The sequence below is a fragment of the Parambassis ranga genome, chromosome 22, assembly GCF_900634625.1.
Source record: "Parambassis ranga chromosome 22, fParRan2.1, whole genome shotgun sequence".
NCBI lineage: Eukaryota > Metazoa > Chordata > Actinopteri > Ambassidae > Parambassis > Parambassis ranga.
Genome location: NC_041042.1, coordinates 6,939,828 through 6,960,113, shown reverse-complemented (window position 1 = coordinate 6,960,113; position 20,286 = coordinate 6,939,828). Strand labels below are relative to the sequence as shown.

The 20,286-nt window shown below is 42.0% G+C and overlaps 3 protein-coding genes across 4 annotated transcripts; 2 read left to right on the top strand and 1 right to left on the bottom strand.

Moving 5' to 3' along the window:
* Window positions 1–139: 139 nt before the first annotated feature.
* gskip (gsk3b interacting protein) lies at window positions 140–3,107 on the bottom strand. The gene is made up of 3 exons (XM_028394874.1): window positions 2,822–3,107; window positions 1,365–1,610; window positions 140–1,249 (listed from the first exon to the last, which is right to left on the bottom strand). Exons 2-3 carry the CDS (start codon window positions 1,605–1,607, stop codon window positions 1,091–1,093), a joined length of 402 nt encoding a protein of 133 aa, XP_028250675.1. The 5' UTR covers window positions 1,608–1,610; window positions 2,822–3,107; the 3' UTR covers window positions 140–1,090.
* On the top strand, window positions 3,025–16,264 carry atg2b (autophagy related 2B). 2 transcript variants are annotated; one of them, XM_028394872.1, is made up of 43 exons: window positions 3,025–3,153; window positions 3,786–4,196; window positions 4,302–4,464; window positions 4,590–4,742; window positions 4,823–4,925; window positions 5,064–5,226; window positions 5,331–5,510; window positions 5,585–5,681; window positions 5,778–5,942; window positions 6,053–6,204; window positions 6,428–6,539; window positions 6,716–6,959; window positions 7,045–7,207; window positions 7,340–7,432; window positions 7,540–7,728; window positions 8,131–8,404; window positions 8,491–8,599; window positions 8,676–8,877; window positions 9,158–9,300; window positions 9,410–9,567; window positions 9,678–9,853; window positions 9,939–10,089; window positions 10,202–10,404; window positions 10,820–10,900; window positions 10,982–11,088; window positions 11,170–11,262; window positions 11,356–11,426; window positions 11,508–11,584; window positions 11,675–11,845; window positions 11,919–12,051; window positions 12,132–12,325; window positions 12,415–12,641; window positions 12,724–12,841; window positions 12,936–13,127; window positions 13,205–13,306; window positions 13,404–13,482; window positions 13,568–13,778; window positions 13,861–13,930; window positions 14,017–14,099; window positions 14,169–14,290; window positions 14,551–14,705; window positions 14,850–14,999; window positions 15,091–16,264. In XM_028394872.1, the coding sequence occupies exons 2-43, from the start codon at window positions 4,035–4,037 to the stop codon at window positions 15,319–15,321; spliced, it is 6,222 nt and encodes a 2,073-aa protein (XP_028250673.1). In that variant the 5' UTR covers window positions 3,025–3,153; window positions 3,786–4,034; the 3' UTR covers window positions 15,322–16,264. The 2 variants fall into 2 exon arrangements, with proteins under 2 accessions (XP_028250673.1, XP_028250674.1); XM_028394873.1 differs by lacking the exon at window positions 3,025–3,153 and adding an exon at window positions 3,164–3,483.
* A 243-nt stretch (window positions 16,265–16,507) lies between these two features.
* On the top strand, window positions 16,508–20,005 carry noxred1 (NADP-dependent oxidoreductase domain containing 1). The gene is made up of 7 exons (XM_028395985.1): window positions 16,508–16,668; window positions 16,774–16,922; window positions 17,080–17,260; window positions 17,337–17,491; window positions 17,572–17,770; window positions 17,874–18,000; window positions 19,409–20,005. The coding sequence occupies exons 1-7, from the start codon at window positions 16,508–16,510 to the stop codon at window positions 20,003–20,005; spliced, it is 1,569 nt and encodes a 522-aa protein (XP_028251786.1).
* The last annotated feature ends 281 nt before the right edge of the window (window positions 20,006–20,286 follow it).

The window sequence follows — 20,286 nt, the reverse complement described above, 5'->3', positions numbered from 1 at the left end:
TGATGGGCGGCACAGGGAAAGTTTATGATGCCATGTTCTAATTGAAATATGGTAACTGCTGTTTTCAGATAAATATGAAAAATGTTTAATTCCCACTGCTTCCTTGGACTTGTAGTGATCTACTGTTACAGGACAGATCTGGAGACTTACACACTTTGGAGATTTTATTGGTCTGAGCAGAAGATGGCAGCAAGGAATGTATAATGGGTAAATGCAAAGCAGAGAGCGGCACGTTTCTATGAAGTCATTTCATAACACTGAAGTAAAACCACGTAACAAGTACAGTTAACCAATATGTAAAAGCAGCTCTATTGAGTATTAAATCACGTGCATTCTGACACAGAACACAACAAAAATACATATTCAAACCTCCATGGATAAAGCCTGTTCACTGTTATGAGATGAGATGCAGTGTGCTGTATGAAGGAAAAAGAGAGATGCACTATCACACAACCTGATGACTGACATTTCTATCAAAGCTTTTCAAATTAATCTGAATGGTTTCCTAACTTGATATGCAGGATGACAATCTCACAATGTACCATTACAAGGAGCAATACAAAGTAAAAATGCATCAATGGGTTTGTTTCTGTGAGTCATTAAGGCAGTTTGTAGGCTACTTGAAAAGAACATAGCTTTGGCTCTTTCATACCTAGCAGGGTATATCTGAGCAGATAACAGGTCACAGCTTTAGTGCAGTCAGGGCAGAAGGGAAAACTGGATCACTATCAACATGACTTGCTGCTTCTTTCTCAGATCATTTTAATGAGTACAAAAAAGTGTGAAATTCTTAAAATAATGTGCGCAGTTACAAAACTGTAACATGTTGAAGCTGGAAGATCTTTCGCAATCATTTGCAGTTAAGTCAACAACACAGTGTCAACAGATCCCGCACAGCATATCCAGTCACTGACATGAAGTCATTTAATGGTATGAAACTCAGCAAAAGCAAAGCTAATGCAGCGAGGCAGTTAGATGTCACATAGTAGGCTAGAATATCTGACCAGACATGGCTCTTGTTGGAGCATATCCAAATATCAACCACATGTTCAACCCCTTGTTTCACATTTATGCAGCATTTTGGTCCTTTTTACTGTCCATTCTGCTTCAGCCTCTCCAGCCGCTGCAGCAGAGCATTCCCAAAGGCCTCTCTGTAACCCGGACTGAGCGTGTCCAGGAGTGAGTAAACAGTCTCATGATACTGGTTGGTCAAATCCTCGTTGACCTGATCAAAAGCATAGCCCACCACCTGTTTTAGGGAGAGATAAGGCATTTATTATATAAAACTCTGCATAGTTTGTGACTGCAGGAGTCTAGTAATCAAAAAAAGCCATCACTGTGTCTTTGCTGTTGATGCGTCTTACCCTCAGCCCGGCCTCTGTGAGCTCCAGACAGTAACGATTTCCTTCTCGCGTTTCCACATTTATGTAGGCCACATCCGACGCACTGTTGAGACTCTGTGACACGTGCATTTCAGCCACAGCAAAGAGGACATCATTGACCACTGCTTCCGCCTCCAATCTCATGTCCTTGACGTCTCCAAGCTCAATGCAGTCTTCATCAAAAGAAGAGACAATAGACTCCTCAGGCTGGCAGTCTACCTCCATCCCCTGTAACAAAACAATGTTTGCTCAGTCAGCACGGGCTCATACTTTACATTCTGTGGTTAAAATATGTTGAATTCCAACATGATAAAGTCACCATGAGTACACACAGCATTTATATGATTATGTTACATTTGACTGTCATGGCAACAAACTGCATTTCTCCATTCTTTGGACTATCATTACTAATCTAGCTAAGAAGACATCTGTTGTCACAACACATGTCTAAAACAGAAGTGAAACACATGCACCTGACTGTTCTATGAATTCTGTATTTTTAGCATCCTATGTCAGGAGGTGATGGTGATAAAAGGGAAGGTTACACCAGTTTGGAGGAAGTAGCTAACCTTTGAACCTGAGTACAACATTATACATATAAAAGGGATTTTCTGACTAACTGTTGAAAAGATTCAGACACCTCCTTCTTTCATATTTGCATGGTTGTGTTTAATTGCAGTGATCAGATCAATATAATGCTGCCTCCTGGTTTAATGCACAATACATGACTGCTAAATCGGTGGTTGGAGGTCATGATTGTGCAGAATGGCACTGAGAGCTGATCACACTGCTGCAGTACAGTGGGTTCCAGACTTCACAGATCTAGAGCCAGATGACGTGATGTCGTAGACTCAATAGAAAAGACAATGCATGGCTTGTACTGTACTTTGTTTTTGGCTGCTGACCAACATATAAGTTTTGGCAAAAAAAGCAAAGCAGCAATAAGAGAATGAACACGTTAATATTATCAACAACTTGTTCTGCCAATCAAATGACAATACTCTGTTACAGTATATTGTGTACCTAGATGATGGTAAACGCATGTATATGAAACATTTGATCCAAAAGACAGCGACATCTTGAGGACCAAATAGCCTTCTTGAACAGCTAGCTGAAGGGAATGACTGTTACTGTCCACACATATATCATCTGTCAGTCCTGACGCAGTGTTAAAGCTTCTTATGAAGTGTTACAGATATTTACAGTGGTCTATACTTGAATCAGATGGCTGATGACTGACATTTGACCACTCAGAGAAACTACAACACTAAAACCGTACACTCTCCCAGGAACAATTATTGCCCCCTTTAAAACGTATGTCGGTCTATTTACTTATATCCTAAACGTATTGTTGGATATAACTTAGAACAACAATCCGTAGTTTGATGTGGGCATGCAGCAACAAACATTTGTATTTGAACTGCGTTCATTTTTCTCACCTCCTCCCTGGTTGTATTCTTCCGGCTTGTGGAAGCTTCCAGCCCACTCTGAGGTCTCCGTGGAAAGGGTTCAGTCAAATCAGCGTCACCGGATGTTAAAAATATATATAATGCAACTCTAATTTGAGAAAAACAAACAATAACCCACACTAGTTATACGACTTGTATTTTATTTTAAGAAAAAACTACTAAAACAAAAATATCGACGCAGTATGTACCCGGGGACGAAATAGTTCCGCCATGTTGTGACATCATCGCTAATCCCACCCCTGAGCGTGCAGGCTCAATTGGTGCGGAGTCATGAAAGTGTTTGTAAACAACTCAGTAAGAAGGTAACTTAAGAGCTGCACTGATATTCTGTTAAGCTTTCTAACTCGTGCATGCCGGCACGTTTAACTCGTGTATATGCGTAGATTGTTTTTGTCAGTGTACATCGGGTTTGTGCGGGCAGATAACTTGACAGACGTTTGATTTTAGGGTAGCTAGCATGTGTTGCTACAACCTTAGCCTGACGTTAGCCGGCTATGCTAATGTTGCTTCACTCTGCCGACAGAGTGCTAGCCAGCTCTCAAATGCTACACGGCTAGCTAGCTAAACGACATGCCTTTGTTTAGACAGCAGTCCAAGCTCAAGTCCTTTCGGTTCATGACAGCTCTGCGAATGTAAACATGGTTAAGAATATTTATTGTTTAGTTAGTTTGTGCCATCCTAGCAGCTATTTCTAGAAGCTAGAACGATTGGCAGATTTACGCTGGCATTAGACGTGCGCCAGCACAACACAAATGTTATCTGGAGAATATATTATGTTGTTGCTCAGGAGGAATTTAATCCTGACTCGCTCTAAGCGTATATACCGAATATAGCATGTTGTTTTCAGCTGTGTTGTAATATGTTTTGTCAAGTCACATGTGTCAAGTGTCAAATTTCAAAGGGGGGCACCATTTGTGTGTGTTTTTGTTTGTAGGCGCATCAAACTGGAGTCGGGCCAAGTTCTGCACACATCTTTGAGTGTCAACACATCCTCCAAAGTGTCCCCGGTCCTGGGATATGAAGGATGTTTGAGCTCACGATTTCTCGATGTCCTCAAGTCGACGGGATGACACAACTGCAGAATCAGTAATTAGTTTATAGCTGTTTGGATAGCTATAGCATCGCAGTTGCAGAGCCTCAAGACTTCTTTCATTACCTTGTACTGTTCACCCACTGAGTTAAAATGCCTTGGCCATTTTCGGAGTCCATCAAGAAGCGAGCATGCAGATACCTCCTGCATCGGTACCTGGGCAACTTTCTGCAAGAGAAGCTGAGCTTGGATCAACTCAGCTTAGACCTTTACCAAGGCACTGGATCTCTTGCACAGGTGCCACTGGATAAATGGGTATGTACATTATTGTCTTTGCAGCACAATTATGTCAAATTTGATCCAAACATGGAACCTGCAGAAACTAGAAAAGTTTTATGGCTCTCATTTTGTGTTCTTCAGTCACTAAATGAGCTCCTGGAGACAGCAGATGCCCCTTTTGAGGTCATCGCAGGCTTTATCCAGACAATTTCTCTAACTGTCCCATGGGCAGCCCTGCTGCAGGAAAACTGTGCCTTAGAGGTAAAGGGTTTGGAGGTGGTGCTGCGACCAAGACCAAGAGTGGGTAAGATGATAATGCTGTTTCTAGGAGGGTTTTAGAGGGACGGAGGGTGGTTCAGTAGACATGTTTTGTTACAGTGACTACATTTTTCTAAACATAAATGTGTTGATGTCTGGTTTTTCTTCCAGCATCTGGCACTGAGCCAATGTACTGGTCTAGTTTCATGACAAGCAGCATGCAGCTCGCCAAAGAATGCCTGAGCCAGAAACTCACTGATGATATGGGAGAAAGCTTTCAGCCTTTTGAAGGATTAGAGAAGTTTGCAGAAACAATAGAGACAGGTACACTAAACTGTTTTCAGCATCCATCATGGTGACAGTCTAATATTATGTAAGGTCACTACTTTCTCTTTATCTTGCAGTTCTGAGAAGAGTCAAAGTGACATTTTTGGACACTGTTCTCAAAGTAGAGCACATTCTGGAAAATTCTAAAACTGGAATTGCTCTCGAGATTCGAATCAGCAAGTAAGTGTTGACAGTAAATGGGCTGTTTTGTTTCAACAACCTCTATCTACTTTAAGCCGCTGATTTATCACCATTATTCATTAGTATTCACCGTTATACTGCAAGTTAAGCTAATTGTATTTCTGTGGTTGCAATCAGGATTTTTTACTGCGATGAAACGGGTGAGGAGAGTTCAAATGTAAATGTTCATCAGCCAACCACGTTTGCCCATAAAAATGTGCAGATGGAAGGAATCACTGTATTTTGGGAAGAGTTCTCAGAGGCATCTCGTGCTGGCTGTAAATCTTCACCCACGCCAACGGTTGGTGTAGCAAATAATTGCTTTTTGATGTAGAAAAGTTGCAAGTTATTAGACTGTTACTATTGTTTACTGTTTTTTTTAAGAAGTATGTGCTCTTTTTCCAGGAAACAGAACCAAAGCTGTCCCCCAGCTGGAACCCTAAAATAATATGTGAGCCTCACCCCCAGTTTACGGAACATGTATCCTCTTCAATGCCCTTTGAACCTGTGCAGGTTGGGAGCCTGGGTGGTAAAATTGAGTTGTCCCTCACTCTAAAAAACAATCTAGCACTGCCTGGAGCAAAGGTAAATTTCTTATTTTTTAGGACAGGAACAAATGACAGCAGTATTCACACTGTTTTTCATGCGTTGCTTTTCAGCTGGATGTTGTTGGACATATTGATTCGTTGATTATTCTGCTGTCCCCACGACAAGTTCATCTTCTTTTGGACTTGTTTGGAGCTTTCTCTAGTGGAAGTGAGCACATTTTTGTTTGTAAATAACTGAGAACCACACAGGACAGATTAGCTTTATAAAAACAGTGTAAATAAAGTATTTACATTTCATGTGAAGGTTCACAGGACTGGAGTAAGGACAGAAAGAGTCGGCCCATGCAGCAAGAGGACGAGTATCGGCTCCATATGGAACTAAACCGTTGTCTAAAGAAGGATAATGCTGTGCCAGGAACAGACCCTGACCTCTTTGAAAGCCAAACCACCAGGACTGTGTCAAGTCGAGGTTGGACTGAAACTGTATCCTGTAACTTCTACATTTTCTTGGAAATCAGATGCCACTAAGTTATCTGGCTTATGGAAACTGCTTTTTTCTATTTTGCATTGCGGATGTAGATGACGTGTTCTTCTCAATGGCTGACATGGACATGTCTCATAGCTTGTCATCCCTCCCTCCTCTGGGAGAACCCCCCACTGTTGATTTGGACTTGTCACTCAACAGTAACTACTCTGCGTCCCCAGGAGAATCTCCCTCTGGAAATGCAACTGTAAGTCTTATTTTTGTGTCAATATGCTTAGAAATATGAAAAAAAACATATTCTGGGAAGAGAACTAAGAGTAATGGGGCCTTATGATATGGTTTCCTAGTAAAGTCCCAAAATACTCAACAGTCATGTAGTCTTTACAGATACAGTCTTTTGATTATATTTGAGAATTATGTCTTCCAATTTAGTGTTATTTGGCATTGCGTCTGTGTATTTGTGTTTGTAGGCTCTGTGGGATGACTATATGGACGTGCCTCGACAAAGAGACAAACAGACTAATGAAACTCCTGTCCAGTCACGGGATTCACAGCTCCCTCAAAAACTTTTAAGGCAAACATGTAAGCGCCACAACTAATCTGAAACAAACGTAAGCTTACTAGAAGTGTATTGTGTGACGAGAGCCAAAGGTGTTTATGTTTACAGTGGTTCCTCCACCAAGGTTGAAGTGAGCTATAATCGTTGAACTCTGAGCTGTGTTGTTTATTTGTCTGCTGTATTTGTTGTTGTATTTCAGCCCATTCATCCAAAACCCATGGTGATGAGTCAAGGCCGGAGCTGGTGTTGAGACTGACACTGAGTAGTTTGGCTATCTCAGTTCTCCACATTGATCCGCTTCCACCACCACATGATGCTCCCAGTCCTCTTGGCCCCATGGCTGCACACTTCTTTAACACAGTGGGTCCAAGCCAGCTTGCCCCATCTGCTTTCTTTCAGTCTCGGACAGTGTTCAATCAAGCTTGTCCATATGACCACCTCAGGTGGAGTTTTTTTTTTTCCACAGAATATTTTTGTCACAGGTTTGTTCTTTCGATGTGAAAATATGACTTGGGCATATATTTGCAGGTTTGTAGGCCAAAGTTTGAAGATAAACTATGAGCATTGTCAGGGATCTACCCTGCGGACCTTTAGCACTGACATCTCCATTAAGCAGATGGAGTTTCTGGAGTGTCTGTTCCCTTCTGAAGCTGTCACCGGTGGCTCCCAGCGAGGAATTCAGTACACAGAGGTTAGTCTGCCTAAACTAAGCACATTGTACTACAAAAAGCTTTGGTTGTACACTATATAGCCATGTACAACACAAAGATATTTCTGGCATAACATTAAGTGTATTTCACTCTTCTTTTTTTTCCTGTCACAGCTTTTGACATTTGACACCACAGCCACTGCTGACACACCGCTTTCCACCTGCCTCCACTTGCTTTACAAACAGGCTGAGCGTCGGGGCCCTCAGGTAACAGCATTTGTTTGTCCAAAATGAAACCACAACACGTAACTCTCAAAAGTTTTTTTTCTGCATGGTTGTTTGAAATCCAAACCTGTCCCCTCCCACCTGTGCAGGGTGGCCAGGTGCGTCTTAGCACCATTCCAAGGAAAGCTGAGATCCAGGTGGAGCTGGGGCCAGTGAGGTCTGAGCTGGACATCAGCATCGTGGACCGACTAAACTCACTGCTGCAGCCTCAGAAACTAGCCACCACAGAGATGATGGCCTCTCACATGTATACATCTTACAATAAACATGTCAGCTTGGTAAGGGCTCCTGCAATGTAGAACTTGAGACATGTTGTATTTTGTGTGCTGTACAAGGTAAAGTGTAATATCTGTAGCAAGCTGCCTAAATCACACAAGTCTGCCTTAAGTACATTTTATTATAGTATATATTTATTTCTGCCCAGTAAATTTCTGTTGGTAAAGTCATTTTGCCTGTCCGCTGTCCTTCCTGCTCCTTGAGAATTGCTGCTAACAGACTGACAGCTGGTTTTGACCACAGCTACACACCAGAGTCACTGTGAACTGAACAAGACACTTCAGTAGTGCTTACTCTCCACTTACAATGTCCCACTTTTAATACACTCACTCAAATTAAAAGTGCATGTTTATGGGCTCAGTATATCATCTTAATCTTTTTTTTTTCTAAACAATTTTTTACAGCACAAGGCCTTCACAGAGGTTTTCCTAGATGACACCCATACTCCCGCCAACTGTCAGGTGTCACTGACAGTCAATGCCCCAGTGCTGGGGATTGCAATTCGCTTCCCCATCCCGGATCTGCGTTCAGATCAGGAGAGGGGCCCTTGGTTCAAAAAGTCCCTACAAAAAGAAGTACTTTACGTGGAGCTGGAGGACCTGGAGGTGAAAACTGAGTTCATGGGTGGCAGTTCACCGGACCAAACTAAAATGGAGCTCACATTCAGGGAACTTACTGGTATGCTTGTTTCCAAACTGCCTTCTGAAGGACTATTGGTTTGACAGTATAAGTGTTCATTGGTTTATTTTTCTTGATTTGTACAGGGAAGTTCCAAGAGGAGCCAGATCAGCTGGCTGTCCGGTTCCTCAGAGTGTCCCACACCATGGATGGGGACATGACGACATCTGAAAGTGCAAAATTTGATTGGCCAAGGTAAATTTATATAAGCAAATTCAAATGTATCATCATTTCATGTGTAGGATATCTAATAATACATTCCACTGATCAGGGCTGTACTGAAGATGAACCCCACTGCGGTTCACTCAATCCTTGAGCGTGTGACAGCCGAAGATGATGAGGGGGCTGAGGACCATTCCCTTGAGGAGGAAGAGGAGGAAGGGGCCTCTCATTCACTGAAGGATGTGTGTGACTTTGGGAAACCAGAGCCATCACCCTTTTCTTCACGTAGGGTTATGTATGAGAATGAAGAGGTAGGTAATGGGTAAATGCCCACATACATTAAAAGCTATCAATGCAAAAGGAATATCAATTACTCTTGGTCATGATCATGAAATTGGCCCAATGCAGGTGCACTTCATACAGGTGGAGTATTTGCATTCAGAAGCTAGGACATCTTCTTGTATATGCGTTAATATGAATGCCAGATGGATTATTATTCAAATAGTGTCAATAGCTCTGCTTTGCATGTCTAACCTGTTGACAAAGCAGGTGGTAACAAGGCTATGATAACAACATCTTTTTTTTCTCCAGATGGTCATTCCTGGTGATGTTGGTGAGATGACAGAGTTTCAGGAAAAAACCATGAACAACTCTCGCTTCATCCTTGAGTTGTGTTTTCCCAATGTGCAGTTAGCGCTGCCCAGCAAGGCATTTTATGAAAAACTACACAACAGGTGTATATCATGTGGGATTTTTTTCCCTACAAATACTGTGGAACAATTTATCTACTTTCAAGATTTGATCTCTGTCATGGGTGTAAAATGCATATTCTTAACATTTCAGGATAAACAACGACTTGCTGCTGTGGGAGCCCACTGCCCCTTCCCCTGTGGAGACTGTAGAGAGCATGCCTTATGGAGTTGGACTCTCTGTCGCTAGTCAGTTAATCAACACTTACTCCAAGGACAGCTTCAGCCAGTTCCGCTCTACTGGTCCTGAGGGTTAGATAACTAGACATTTCCTATAATTCTGCAGAATGTCAGCTTTGTCATTTCATGTATTAAGCAGCAATAACCTGTTTACTAATAGGTACCTTGTGTTGTTCTTGCAGAGGACACCAGTGGCTCAGAGGAGGAGAACATGCACTATTACTCTCCTGCCTCTGAGCTGGGCCTTAGATCTCGTAAGAAGAAAAAGACCAAAGCCCACAGCAGGAACTCTCAAAGCCTTTTCTCAGTCATCCTCAGTGTTAACCATGGCCTGGTGGCCCTGCAGGCTAATGCTAAAGTAAGCTCATTTTCCTGTTGATGTCACTTGTAAAGCTAATTCTTATAGCTTGTTATATGTCGTTGCATTTCCATTTTCTTTCCAGAAAGAGGATAAAACTGTACTGAAGAACAAACATAGCGAGTTCTGGCTGGAGGTGAAAAACGCTGTTTTGTTCAGTGTCACTCAGTATGAAGGCTATAAAGACCAACACTACATCTGCTTCCATAACAGTAGTGTTTGCTTGTATCATCAAGGTAAACCATGTACAGCTACTGTAATGCATTTATTTGGGGTGCAATTCTTACAGTTGTACTGAGTGTGTATATTGAGTTTGCATCATTTCTGTCCCGGCATTGGTGTACCCAGGTCTTGTAGATGGAGGCATTTCTGTCTCGGACATCAAGTTACCATGCAGGACACACCCCCATTGGTTAGAGCCGACCATCTACCAATCGGAGACATCCCCAGAAAGATCCTCAACCCCCTCAGAGGGTATTGGTCTGGAGGCCCGCAGCATGGTGTCTGTCGCTGTCAAAATCTCATCACAGAATGCAGAACGCAACATCAAGGTCAGACACATAGATAAACTTACAGAGCAGCTTGCTTGTGTTTTATTAGCGTTATGAGCATTTCCACTGTGGGTCCGTTTTAAGCAGAGATAAACTCTGTATGCTTCTGTTATCTTTCAACCTCAGTACACCCTTTGATTGCTACATACATCAAAGGTGCTTTCAGCAAAAACCTTATCTCTAAGATCACGGTCAATACCAATGTTTATAAGTGTTATATATAGTGTTGCTCAGTGAGGAAGTCCTGGGTAGCTGAAGCCTCAGTTGCATTTGTTGTTTTTGCACTCAGAGGCTAAATTACAGGTTGATGGTTAAATAATTACTGAAACTCCACCTGTGCAGCAGTGTATGTTTGTACATAAATCTAATGTAACACCATTTCATTTAGCTGCTTACTGTATATGTGTGTGTTTAGGAAGTTCTTGTTGCTGTTGGAGTAAGAGGAGCCACTCTTCAGCACAGAGTGGTCCCTCCACATCTGGGCTGGTATGACCAGGTATAACAAACTGGAGACTCTATAATTATTTTTTTATGTAAATTTAGATGGTGGTAATCTTATTGTCGTTTTTTTCAACAGATTGTTGAATTTCTGAATATTGCTGATGAACCTGTGTTGGGTTATGCTCCTCCTACATCTGTCACCACCCTACATCTGCACCTGTGGAGCTGTTCTCTGGACTACCGGTAAGGCAGATTTCAGACCTGCCACTAAATAATGACTTATCTATGTATATTCTAATGCTGCATTTCTTTTTCTTTTGACAGACCTCTTTACCTGCCACTCAGATCACTGTTGATAGTTGAGACTTTCAGTATCTCCAGCTCTGTCTCTTTAGATCATTCCTCATCAACACTCAGGTATAAAAGGGCTACGGTAGTTTGTCACTGTCACTTTAACTATAACTCTAATCCTGATTTAAAATGTTTCATTCCTGTATCTGTTGTCTACAGGATCATTTTGGATGAAGCTGCTCTGTTCCTTTCTGACAAGAGTAATGCTGTGTCTGTCAATCTAGTACGAGGTGAGTTGATGTCATAAGAACATTTTAAACCATTTGACATGTTTACGTGTGCTTTGACCAATGCTTGTCTTTTGATCACAGACTATGTCCAAGTGGTAGACATGGGAACACTGGAGCTGAGGATTACAGCTGTCAAGCCAGGAGTAGATGGAAAAATTGTAAGAGTTTGCTTATCAGTTTATGACATAATGTCTTTCTCTCTATAAAATACAATTCAGTGCACATTCTCACTGTCTGTTGTGTTATAGTCTGAGCCTAGATTTGAGCTGCGCTGCTCCAGTGATGTAATTCATATCAGAACATGTTCGGACTCCTGTGCTGCCCTCATGAACCTAATCCAGTACATAGCCAGCTACGGAGACCTAATGCCACCAGCAGAACCTGTGGTCAAGCATGGCAGCACTACACAAAGAAGCAAGGTCAATGACACAACCCATTGTCCAGTATTGCACAGTTACAGCACACATTTTAAATATTACCATTTTTTTACAGAATGAGGTTCCTAGCCAGCCGACATCTCAAACCCCACTTCTTGCTGAGACTGAGCAGCAGATGTTGCAAGATCTGATGAGTGAAGCTATGGAGGAGACTGATGGGCAGCAGGCACCAGGGCCACAGCAGAATGGTACTACTTTTGCTCAAGAGTTTTAGCTTTATGAGGGTTATATCTTTACCTAATGATATTTTATATTCATACACCTGCAGGTGCACATGAGGAGCAGATTCATGACCAGGACCTGCCTCGCTCAGATCTGTTCCTGTTCCCAGATGAGAGTGGAAACCAAGATTTAAGCCCCACCTACCCCATGCTTCCCTCCCCTCTTATCACACCTGCTCCAAGCCTGGCACAAGAGACGGATGACTTCTGCATCTTAGAAACTCCAGGTTCCCGAGGAGAGGTTGGGATAGCCTCATTCTCCCATATACAGGCTACATAATTCAGTAGTAAACCGTCTCCTCTAAACCTGTGTTGCTTCACTGTTGTCAGGATCGAGATCAGGAGCCGGTGGTAAAACTGCTTACCTCAGATCCTGTGGAAATCAAGGATGATCACTTTAGCCAGCCTCTGGATGGCAGTGACTCCAGCCGTGGGACCAACTTTCCCATCCCAGAGGTCCGCTACCTCATCAAGGAGATCTCGGTCATCTGGCATCTTTATGGTGGAAAAGACTTCGGGATTGCAACTTCCACAGCATCTCCCGTTAGAAGTCGAGGGTGCGTCATGAACTCTTTTTAAATTTGAAAAAAAGGAAACAGACTTGTTTAATTTTTGTCTGTGTGTGTGTGTGTCTTACAGAACTACACCTCATAGCTCCCCCTCTCAAACTCCAGTCAGACAAGCCAAAGCTTCAGGGCGTGCTGGGGGTGGAAAGGCAAGGAACCCTAATGTCCTAATGGAGATCCAACTGAGCAAGGTAAAGTTACTCGTTATTATACACATACATAGATCATACAAAAGCTTTAGGTCATTTCTTCACCATTTAGTTTTTTTTAAAATTGTTTCCTCAGGTGAGATTCCAGCATGAAGTGTACCCACAGATCCATGCAGTGTCTCGTTCAGCAGTGGACCAGCCAGTGTCTCGGCAGGTGTTTGTTGTGCAAGACTTGGAGATCAGAGACAGACTGGCCACCTCACAAATGAACAAGTTCCTCTACTTGTACTCCAGCAAAGAAATGCCTCGGAAAGCCCATTCTAACATGGTGAGGAAGGCAACATACTACAAACAGTCGCATTAAGCTTTGACCTGTTGTGATTTCATTGTTGCTTTTGTTCTTAGTTGACAGTTAAGGCACTGCACATGTGTCCAGAGTCCAGCCAAGCTCCACCAGAGTGCTGTTTACGTGTGTCTCTAATGCCACTTCGCCTCAATATTGATCAGGTAAAAGAGTCTTACACAGATTATTGTTCCACTGTTGAATCTATGAGCCTAATTGGGAGCATTTTAAGTAACATCCTTGTTTATATTTTGTTGGAAGGATGCACTATTCTTCCTTAAAGACTTCTTTACTAGTCTTGCTGCTGAAGTTGAGTTTTTCTCACCACCCCCTCAAGAAGGTACGGCTAATCCCTTTAGAAAAAATGTCTGTTATTGTAAATAGAGATTTCAGCTCATGCCTCTTGGTAATGTTTTGTTTTGCAGCTGTCTGCGTTCCTACAAAGAAAGTGTCTGCACCAGAGATCTCCTGCAGCTTCTCTAAGCACGCTGGCAGCAGCCAAGATCCAGCCCCAATCATCTCAGTGCCCGCTCAGAGACGACTGAGCCACAACGGCTTCTCCACATCTGGCAGGGAAGAACTGAATGACAGTGAGGCCTCTGCGTCTCCCTTTACAGACCAGCCAATCTTTTTTAGGTTAGTAGTAAATAACAAAATACATCCAAATTTTTTTCTAAATTGGTTGTCTGTGTTGGTTAATGCCTCCTCTTTCTAACAGGGAGTTTCGATTTACCTCTGAGGTTCCCATTCGCTTGGATTACCATGGAAAACATGTGTCAATGGACCAGGTACACAGACCAGAGACAGAGAGAAATCTTAACTCTACATCATGTTGTTGTTGCTCTATGAATCACGTGTGAATACTTTGTTTCAGGGAACATTTGCAGGAATCATTTTCGGGTTGACACAGCTGAATTGCTCAGAGTTAAAACTGAGGCAGTTGTGTTACAGACAAGGGTATGTTTATCACATAATATAATAAACGAGCATTTTTCAAGAGAAAATTAATACTTGTCTCTATTTCAGATTGTTAGGTGTGGATAAGCTGTTTTCTTATGCAATAAATGAGTGGCTGAATGACATCAAAACAAACCAGCTCCAAGGAATACTGAGTGGTGTGGCTCCTATTCACACACTGGTAAAACTGGGTGAGTGCTTTTCATTTGTTCTTCAACTTGTCATGCACTGCATTATTGTTCAATAGGTTTTTTTTAGGAATCATTATTAATGATGTTTTCCTCTCAACAGTTCTGAAGTATTTTAGTCAGCTGTAGAATTATGCTTAATCTGTGTAGCTGGGAATAGTTTGTTTTGTCTGTCATTCAGACTTCTCTGAAAGTGACTCCTGTAAAAGGATACGATATCTGTCAGATACTGTGTATCCTTCTAAGCAGAATCTTCTGTTTAGTTCATGGGCTCAGGGACTTGGTCTGGCTCCCGATTGAGCAGTACAGGAAGGATGGTCGGATAGTCCGTGGATTTCAGCGTGGCACTGCCTCCTTTGGAACCTCTACTGCAATGGCTGCTTTGGAGCTCACCAACAGGATGGTACGAACCATCCAGGTAAGGAGTTCTTCAAATGTTCCTCAAAAAGTTTATTCACTAGAGCTGCAAGTTAGAGATTTAGTGGAATAAAATTGGGCCACAGTGATTAATTCTGTTTTGGAGCAGGCTGTCTATGTTTAAATCTCTGATTTATGTTTTTAGGCAGCAGCTGAGACGGCTTATGACATGGTGTCTCCAGTGCCTGACGAGAGAGACACAAAGAGGATAAAACGGTTCTCCCATTATGGACTGGCTCATCAGCCTGTCGATCTGAGAGAAGGTGTAGCCAATGCCTACACTGTGGTAAAAGAGGTGACCAAACCTAAATCTATGCTTACCAACAGGCTCCCTTTGTTCCCGTTGTAATTTCTGAGTTAAAATTTTATTCTCTCACTACTTGCAGGGGATCACAGACACGGCACTGACCATCTACGACACAGCCACGCGGGAGCACGAGCAGCGTGGTATGACAGGGGCAGTCGGTGGAGTTCTCCGCCAGCTGCCACCAGCAGTAGTCAAGCCGCTCATTATGGCCACTGAAGCCACCTCTAATGTGCTGGGTGGGATGAGAAATCAGATTCACCCTGATGCACGTCAAGAGGAGTCCCAGAAGTGGAGGCAGGGTGAAGAGTAATTCTCATTGCAATATGGTGACTATGACTGCAGCAGCCACAGCCAGTAAAGGTGTAAATAAAATAGTGTTCATCTCGTTGCAGTTTGAGCTACTGTGATCCAGCTTATGTCAGCTTATCTGCTCCCTCACAGTGCCTTCATTGTCATCAGTTGTATGTGTAATCAAAGGGATGTATGAAAAAGGATGAATTTGTAAGCCACATATCGTCTTAACGTTTATGTTCTGTTATAGGATAGACAGCACTCTTCCAATTGTAAATGCATAACAACAGAGAAATAGGTTCTCATTTGTTTCATTTCAAGCAGCTTTGTTTACAGGTGGTGTGGTTACGTTCCCTTATCCTACTTGGTGTCAACGAACACTAATATTATAGGTGTAATTACCCTTAATTTATATAACAGGTACTGTATGTGGGTTTTGTTATTTACTGTAAATATTCCTCATGTTTAAAGACAACAAATGAGAACAAGTACAGAAACTGAATGTGTTAGCAGTTGTGGAAAGTTCTGTGATCGGCACTTTTAAGTGACTTGAAGGGTTATTTGCCCAAATGGAGGACAGGTGGGATAACTACCACATTTTGATGTAAAGTTTCACACTTTTATTTTTAGCTGTAGTCAGTGTTGCATCATTTTCACAGAAGCTGCTGTCCTTTAAAGGTTGCTTTTTAAATTGTAATCTGTTGCTCACATTTTCAAACACATCCCTCTACTTAGAATGTGCATCTACTCAAGATCTTCAAGTCTTAATTACTGTTCGACTGGTTTAGTCTGAAAGTGTATAGTTGATATTTTGTTGTTTGGCCTGATATGTTGTGTTGCAGACATTTGATTTGCGAGCATTCTTGTCTTTGTGGAAAGAGTATTTCTTGTACATAACATGTACAGTTGAATCATGAATTTGTAATAAAAGCATGAAGGGGAAATAAAAACTGTTAAGTTCACCAGTGTTGTGTAATTGGAGTTGCCTATTTTGAAAGACTTGTAAACGATTTTTTCTGTAAGTGTACAGTTTATCTAAAGCATCAGCTCTATGGGTGTGGGTGTTGAGGGGAAGCAGTGAAGATGTCACGGGGTGCTACAGATTTTATTTTGAAAAGCGTGTTGCGCCGGAAGTTGGTGTTACCATGGCAACGCGGTAGCGAAACCATCTGTATGTACATTCCTCATATCTAATGTTTTAGGTGATGGCAGACGTAACTGCGGGTTTAAGCAGTCTTTCTGTAAAGAGCGGACTGACTGAGGATGAAAGCAAGACCTTACCTTACCTTCGTGCGCGCTCGGCTGCACTGACATTTTGCGGGTGCGCGCACGCAGCTTTCATGTGCGAACTTGTTAACTCGCTGAGGTAATGTAGACCCTATTGAAAGATTAACTTCTCCTTATAAATACCTTTAACAGTACATGACATACGTTGTGGTATAATTGAAAAATCGTTGCTGTCTATTTTCAGGTGCGTCATCAGAGGTCAGACTGCAGACCTCTGTGTGGGGATACTCGGGATGGGTCACCTGGGGAAACAGCTGTTCCTCACCCTCCGGGAAAAGACCAGCATCAATCCATCACAGATTAAGATCTCCACTAGAAGACCAGAATTAGCAGGTATGATAGCATAACAAAGGCCTGTAGTGTCTTGATAATCTTAGTACTAATATATCATACTTCAAGCTTAGTCCAAGGTTTATTATGCACAGTATACACAGCCTCACCTTTTAGATAGACAGTGAAGATTAAGATCCTGTTCCATTCTGTGTTTCAGTGGAATTTGTTGAGCCTGGAGTTGAATGTTTCTATGACAGTGGCAGACTGGCAGCGTGGGCAGATGTTTTGTTCCTTTGCTGTCTTCCCTCTCAGCTGCACAAAGTCTGCGCTGATCTTCGCTCTCACCTGTCAAAGCACTGCCTCGTGTACAGTTTCACCACTGCTGTCCCTGTCAGCAGGTACCACCACACCCATGCACATGATCTCATTTATGTTTTTGTATTTAGAGACTATAAATCATTTTTCAAATTTCAGACTAGCTGGACTTCTTGGACACAACTTCATTGTAAAACCACGGTATGACTTTGTCTCTTGTAAAACACAAGACGTGTGGCTCTCCACCACTCACGTGACCACAGCTCTGATGGACCCTTCGCTGATAGAGGCATCATGTCCTCTTTCAATGAAAGGTGCATCACATTTTATTTTATTTGACATTATTATGTGAATTTAGTAAATGTTGTTGCTGACTTGTACCTCTTGGATGTAGGTGGCATTTCTCTGAGTTTGCACTGGGTGTGTGCAGTGTTCTACAGCCTGTTGAATGTCTGCACCTCAGCCGGCCTGGGATCCAGTGAGACACTCTCTCTGATAAACAGCATGTTTCAGAAAAAATGGGCAAACACTGTGCAATTAAATGCACAGAGTTTCATCAGTTCATCTTACGCATCTTCTCTTCAGTCTCATGAGTGGGTGATTATAGTTGCTTGCGTTTTATTGCTGCACAAAAATATCTTGTGATTATCTAAAACTAGTAAAATAGCCTATATTATTGTGTTTTATTTCGAAAAGGCCTTTCCCCTGGATTTCTCTTACTGACGTCCAGACCAAGGAGACACCACTGCTGCTCTTTCTCTCCAGCAGCAAATCCATGCAGCAGTGCATCTCTGCAGCATACAAGTCACAGCTGGAAACATCTGTAAAACAGTTACAGTCTAGTGTAGAATAATTATCATATGTCTAAGCATTAAAGATTACTGGGAAAACATTTGTGAAGATTTGTGTGCTTTTTATTGTCATTGTTCTAACTGAATTATGAGCAGGTTTTGCTGAAATCATGTCTGTGTTATGAATGCTCATTAAATACAGTGTGAAGGGGCCTGAAGCTCTTTGTTACTTTTAATTTCACTTTAAATCACTTTATTTTTACTGTATATATTTACCAGTTAGTTTGTAGACTAAGATTTTACATATACATACTTTGTTAGCCTGATTTAATGCGCCTAGCTACAACAAACAATTTTCATCCCTCCATCTTTACATGTAAGTCACTCTCATGAATGAATCCTTGGACCTGTTTCACATCTAATGGTGTTCTATGGATGTTAGTGTGTGAAGTTTTTGAAGGGGCGGAGACATCTTCCCGTTGCTTGGCAACATGCCGTTGATGATGTCATGATCCAACATGTCGTACTCTGTGATGTCATAATCACCTCTATACATGGGGCCACAGACAATCCAGCAGCAGTGTTCCAGAGAATTCACACAGCACCAAGGACTTTGAGGACAATGATTTCAAAGCAATAGTTTATGGTCAGACATTCGTTTCTACTCTAGTTAGAAGAACTGAGCTAAGGAAAGGATACCAACTTACATCGGCTTCTTCAAATTACACAGTGGATAAAATGCTTGGAGAAGGCACTTATGGACAAGTAGTTAAATGCCTGAAGTCAGCAACAAATCAGATGGTGGCTGTGAAAGTAGCAAAATTCAACACATGCTCCAAGCGTGAGGAAGCCATCATGGGAAAGCTGCAGGCTTTTGACAAATACTTCATTGGATTTAAAAACTCATTCATCCACCAGGACCATATCTGTCAGGAATTTGAACTGCTAGATATTAGCCTGAGAGATTTCATCAAGACAAGGTCACGAGTTTCGCTGCCAGAGATTCGGAAGATTCTACACCAGGCAGCTAGTGCTCTTCAGATTCTGAGGGACTTAGGGATCATCCATGCAGATCTCAAGCCCGAGAATATCATGATGGTGGACCAAGCAAAGCAGCCCTTGAGGATCAAAATAATTGATTTTGGCATTTCTTTAGAAACGTCACAAGCAAAGCAGGGCTCTGTCATTCAGTCCTTGTGGTACAGGGCCCCAGAGATCATGTTGGCATGCCCCTTTAGTAATGATGTGGACATGTGGTCTCTTGGCTGCATCGCTGCTGAGATGTTTTTGGGCTTTTCACTTTATAATGGGGACACTGAGTATGAAATGCTTTGGCAGATAACCAAAAGTCACGGTCCACTTCCAAAGGCTTTCCTATGCACTGGATGGAAGACAAAGACATTTTACAAGCCGGATTTGTGTGACTCTTTGAATCTTAAGTCACCAGAAGAATTTGGAATCTATTTTAAGTGTCGTTTGTTCGATGGCCACAAGTTCCTGATGAACCCAAGTACACACATGCCCAAGCAAGCCACCAAAGCACAACTCTGCGATGTGACAGCCTTTCTGGACTTGCTCAATAGGATGCTAACAATAGATCCCAGTGCAAGAATTCATCCGGCACAGGTTTTGGAGCATCCTTTTATCGCAGAGTTCTCCCCAAAGGTGAAGCAGATGATGGTGACTACAGAGGCAGAACAGAGCTGGGCCAGAAACAACGCAGAGTTCTCCTCAAAAACAGAAAGGTCATCCAGCAGAACGGAAGACAAATATTACAGACCAATATCGAGGACTATCAAGGATATAAAGAATGAATCTACCACCAGGACCCAGCACAAACATAAGCTATCTTCTAGGAATGTATCCGAGAGCTCCCCAAGGAGCAAGAAGATGAGGGTGACCACAGAGGCAGAAGAGGGAATGTTGACAGCAATGCCAAAAACTTGGAAAGCTGCTACTTCTTCTGCAGTATGGCAAACCCCTGGAGGACGTTCAGACTGGGCCAAAGACATGGCTGTCTTTGACATTGTTTATTAGGTTGCAGATCTACAGTCAACTAAACTAAACCCTATATATTTATTTATATATATTTATATATATATATATATATATATATATAAAGCTATATATATATATATCAACTAAACTAAACCATATATATATATATATATATATATATATATATATATATATATATATATATATATATATATATATATATTAGCCATGATGCTACACCGTCTTTGCTTTGAATGCTCAGCAAATTGTGTTCCTATGCAGTCAGTTTATGTTATGGATGAACTCCTGTAAAGCTAATT

Bases quoted from the DNA above. Each gene is read 5' to 3' on its own strand.
- gskip (XM_028394874.1), bottom strand. From the start codon at position 1,607: ATGGAGGTAGACTGCCAGCCTGAGGAGTCTATTGTCTCTTCTTTTGAT. The intron at 1,250-1,364 runs GTAAGACGCATC...TCCCTAAAACAG, and splicing joins TCACAGAGGCCGGGCTGAGG to GTGGTGGGCTATGCTTTTGA.
- atg2b (XM_028394872.1), top strand. From the start codon at position 4,035: ATGCCTTGGCCATTTTCGGAGTCCATCAAGAAGCGAGCATGCAGATAC. The intron at 8,600-8,675 runs GTAAATTTATAT...TCCACTGATCAG, and splicing joins GCAAAATTTGATTGGCCAAG to GGCTGTACTGAAGATGAACC. The intron at 12,052-12,131 runs GTACTACTTTTG...ATACACCTGCAG, and splicing joins ACCAGGGCCACAGCAGAATG to GTGCACATGAGGAGCAGATT.
- noxred1 (XM_028395985.1), top strand. From the start codon at position 16,508: ATGGCAGACGTAACTGCGGGTTTAAGCAGTCTTTCTGTAAAGAGCGGA. The intron at 17,492-17,571 runs GTGCATCACATT...TCTTGGATGTAG, and splicing joins ATGTCCTCTTTCAATGAAAG to GTGGCATTTCTCTGAGTTTG. The intron at 18,001-19,408 runs GTAAAACAGTTA...TTGAATCTTAAG, and splicing joins AGTCACAGCTGGAAACATCT to TCACCAGAAGAATTTGGAAT.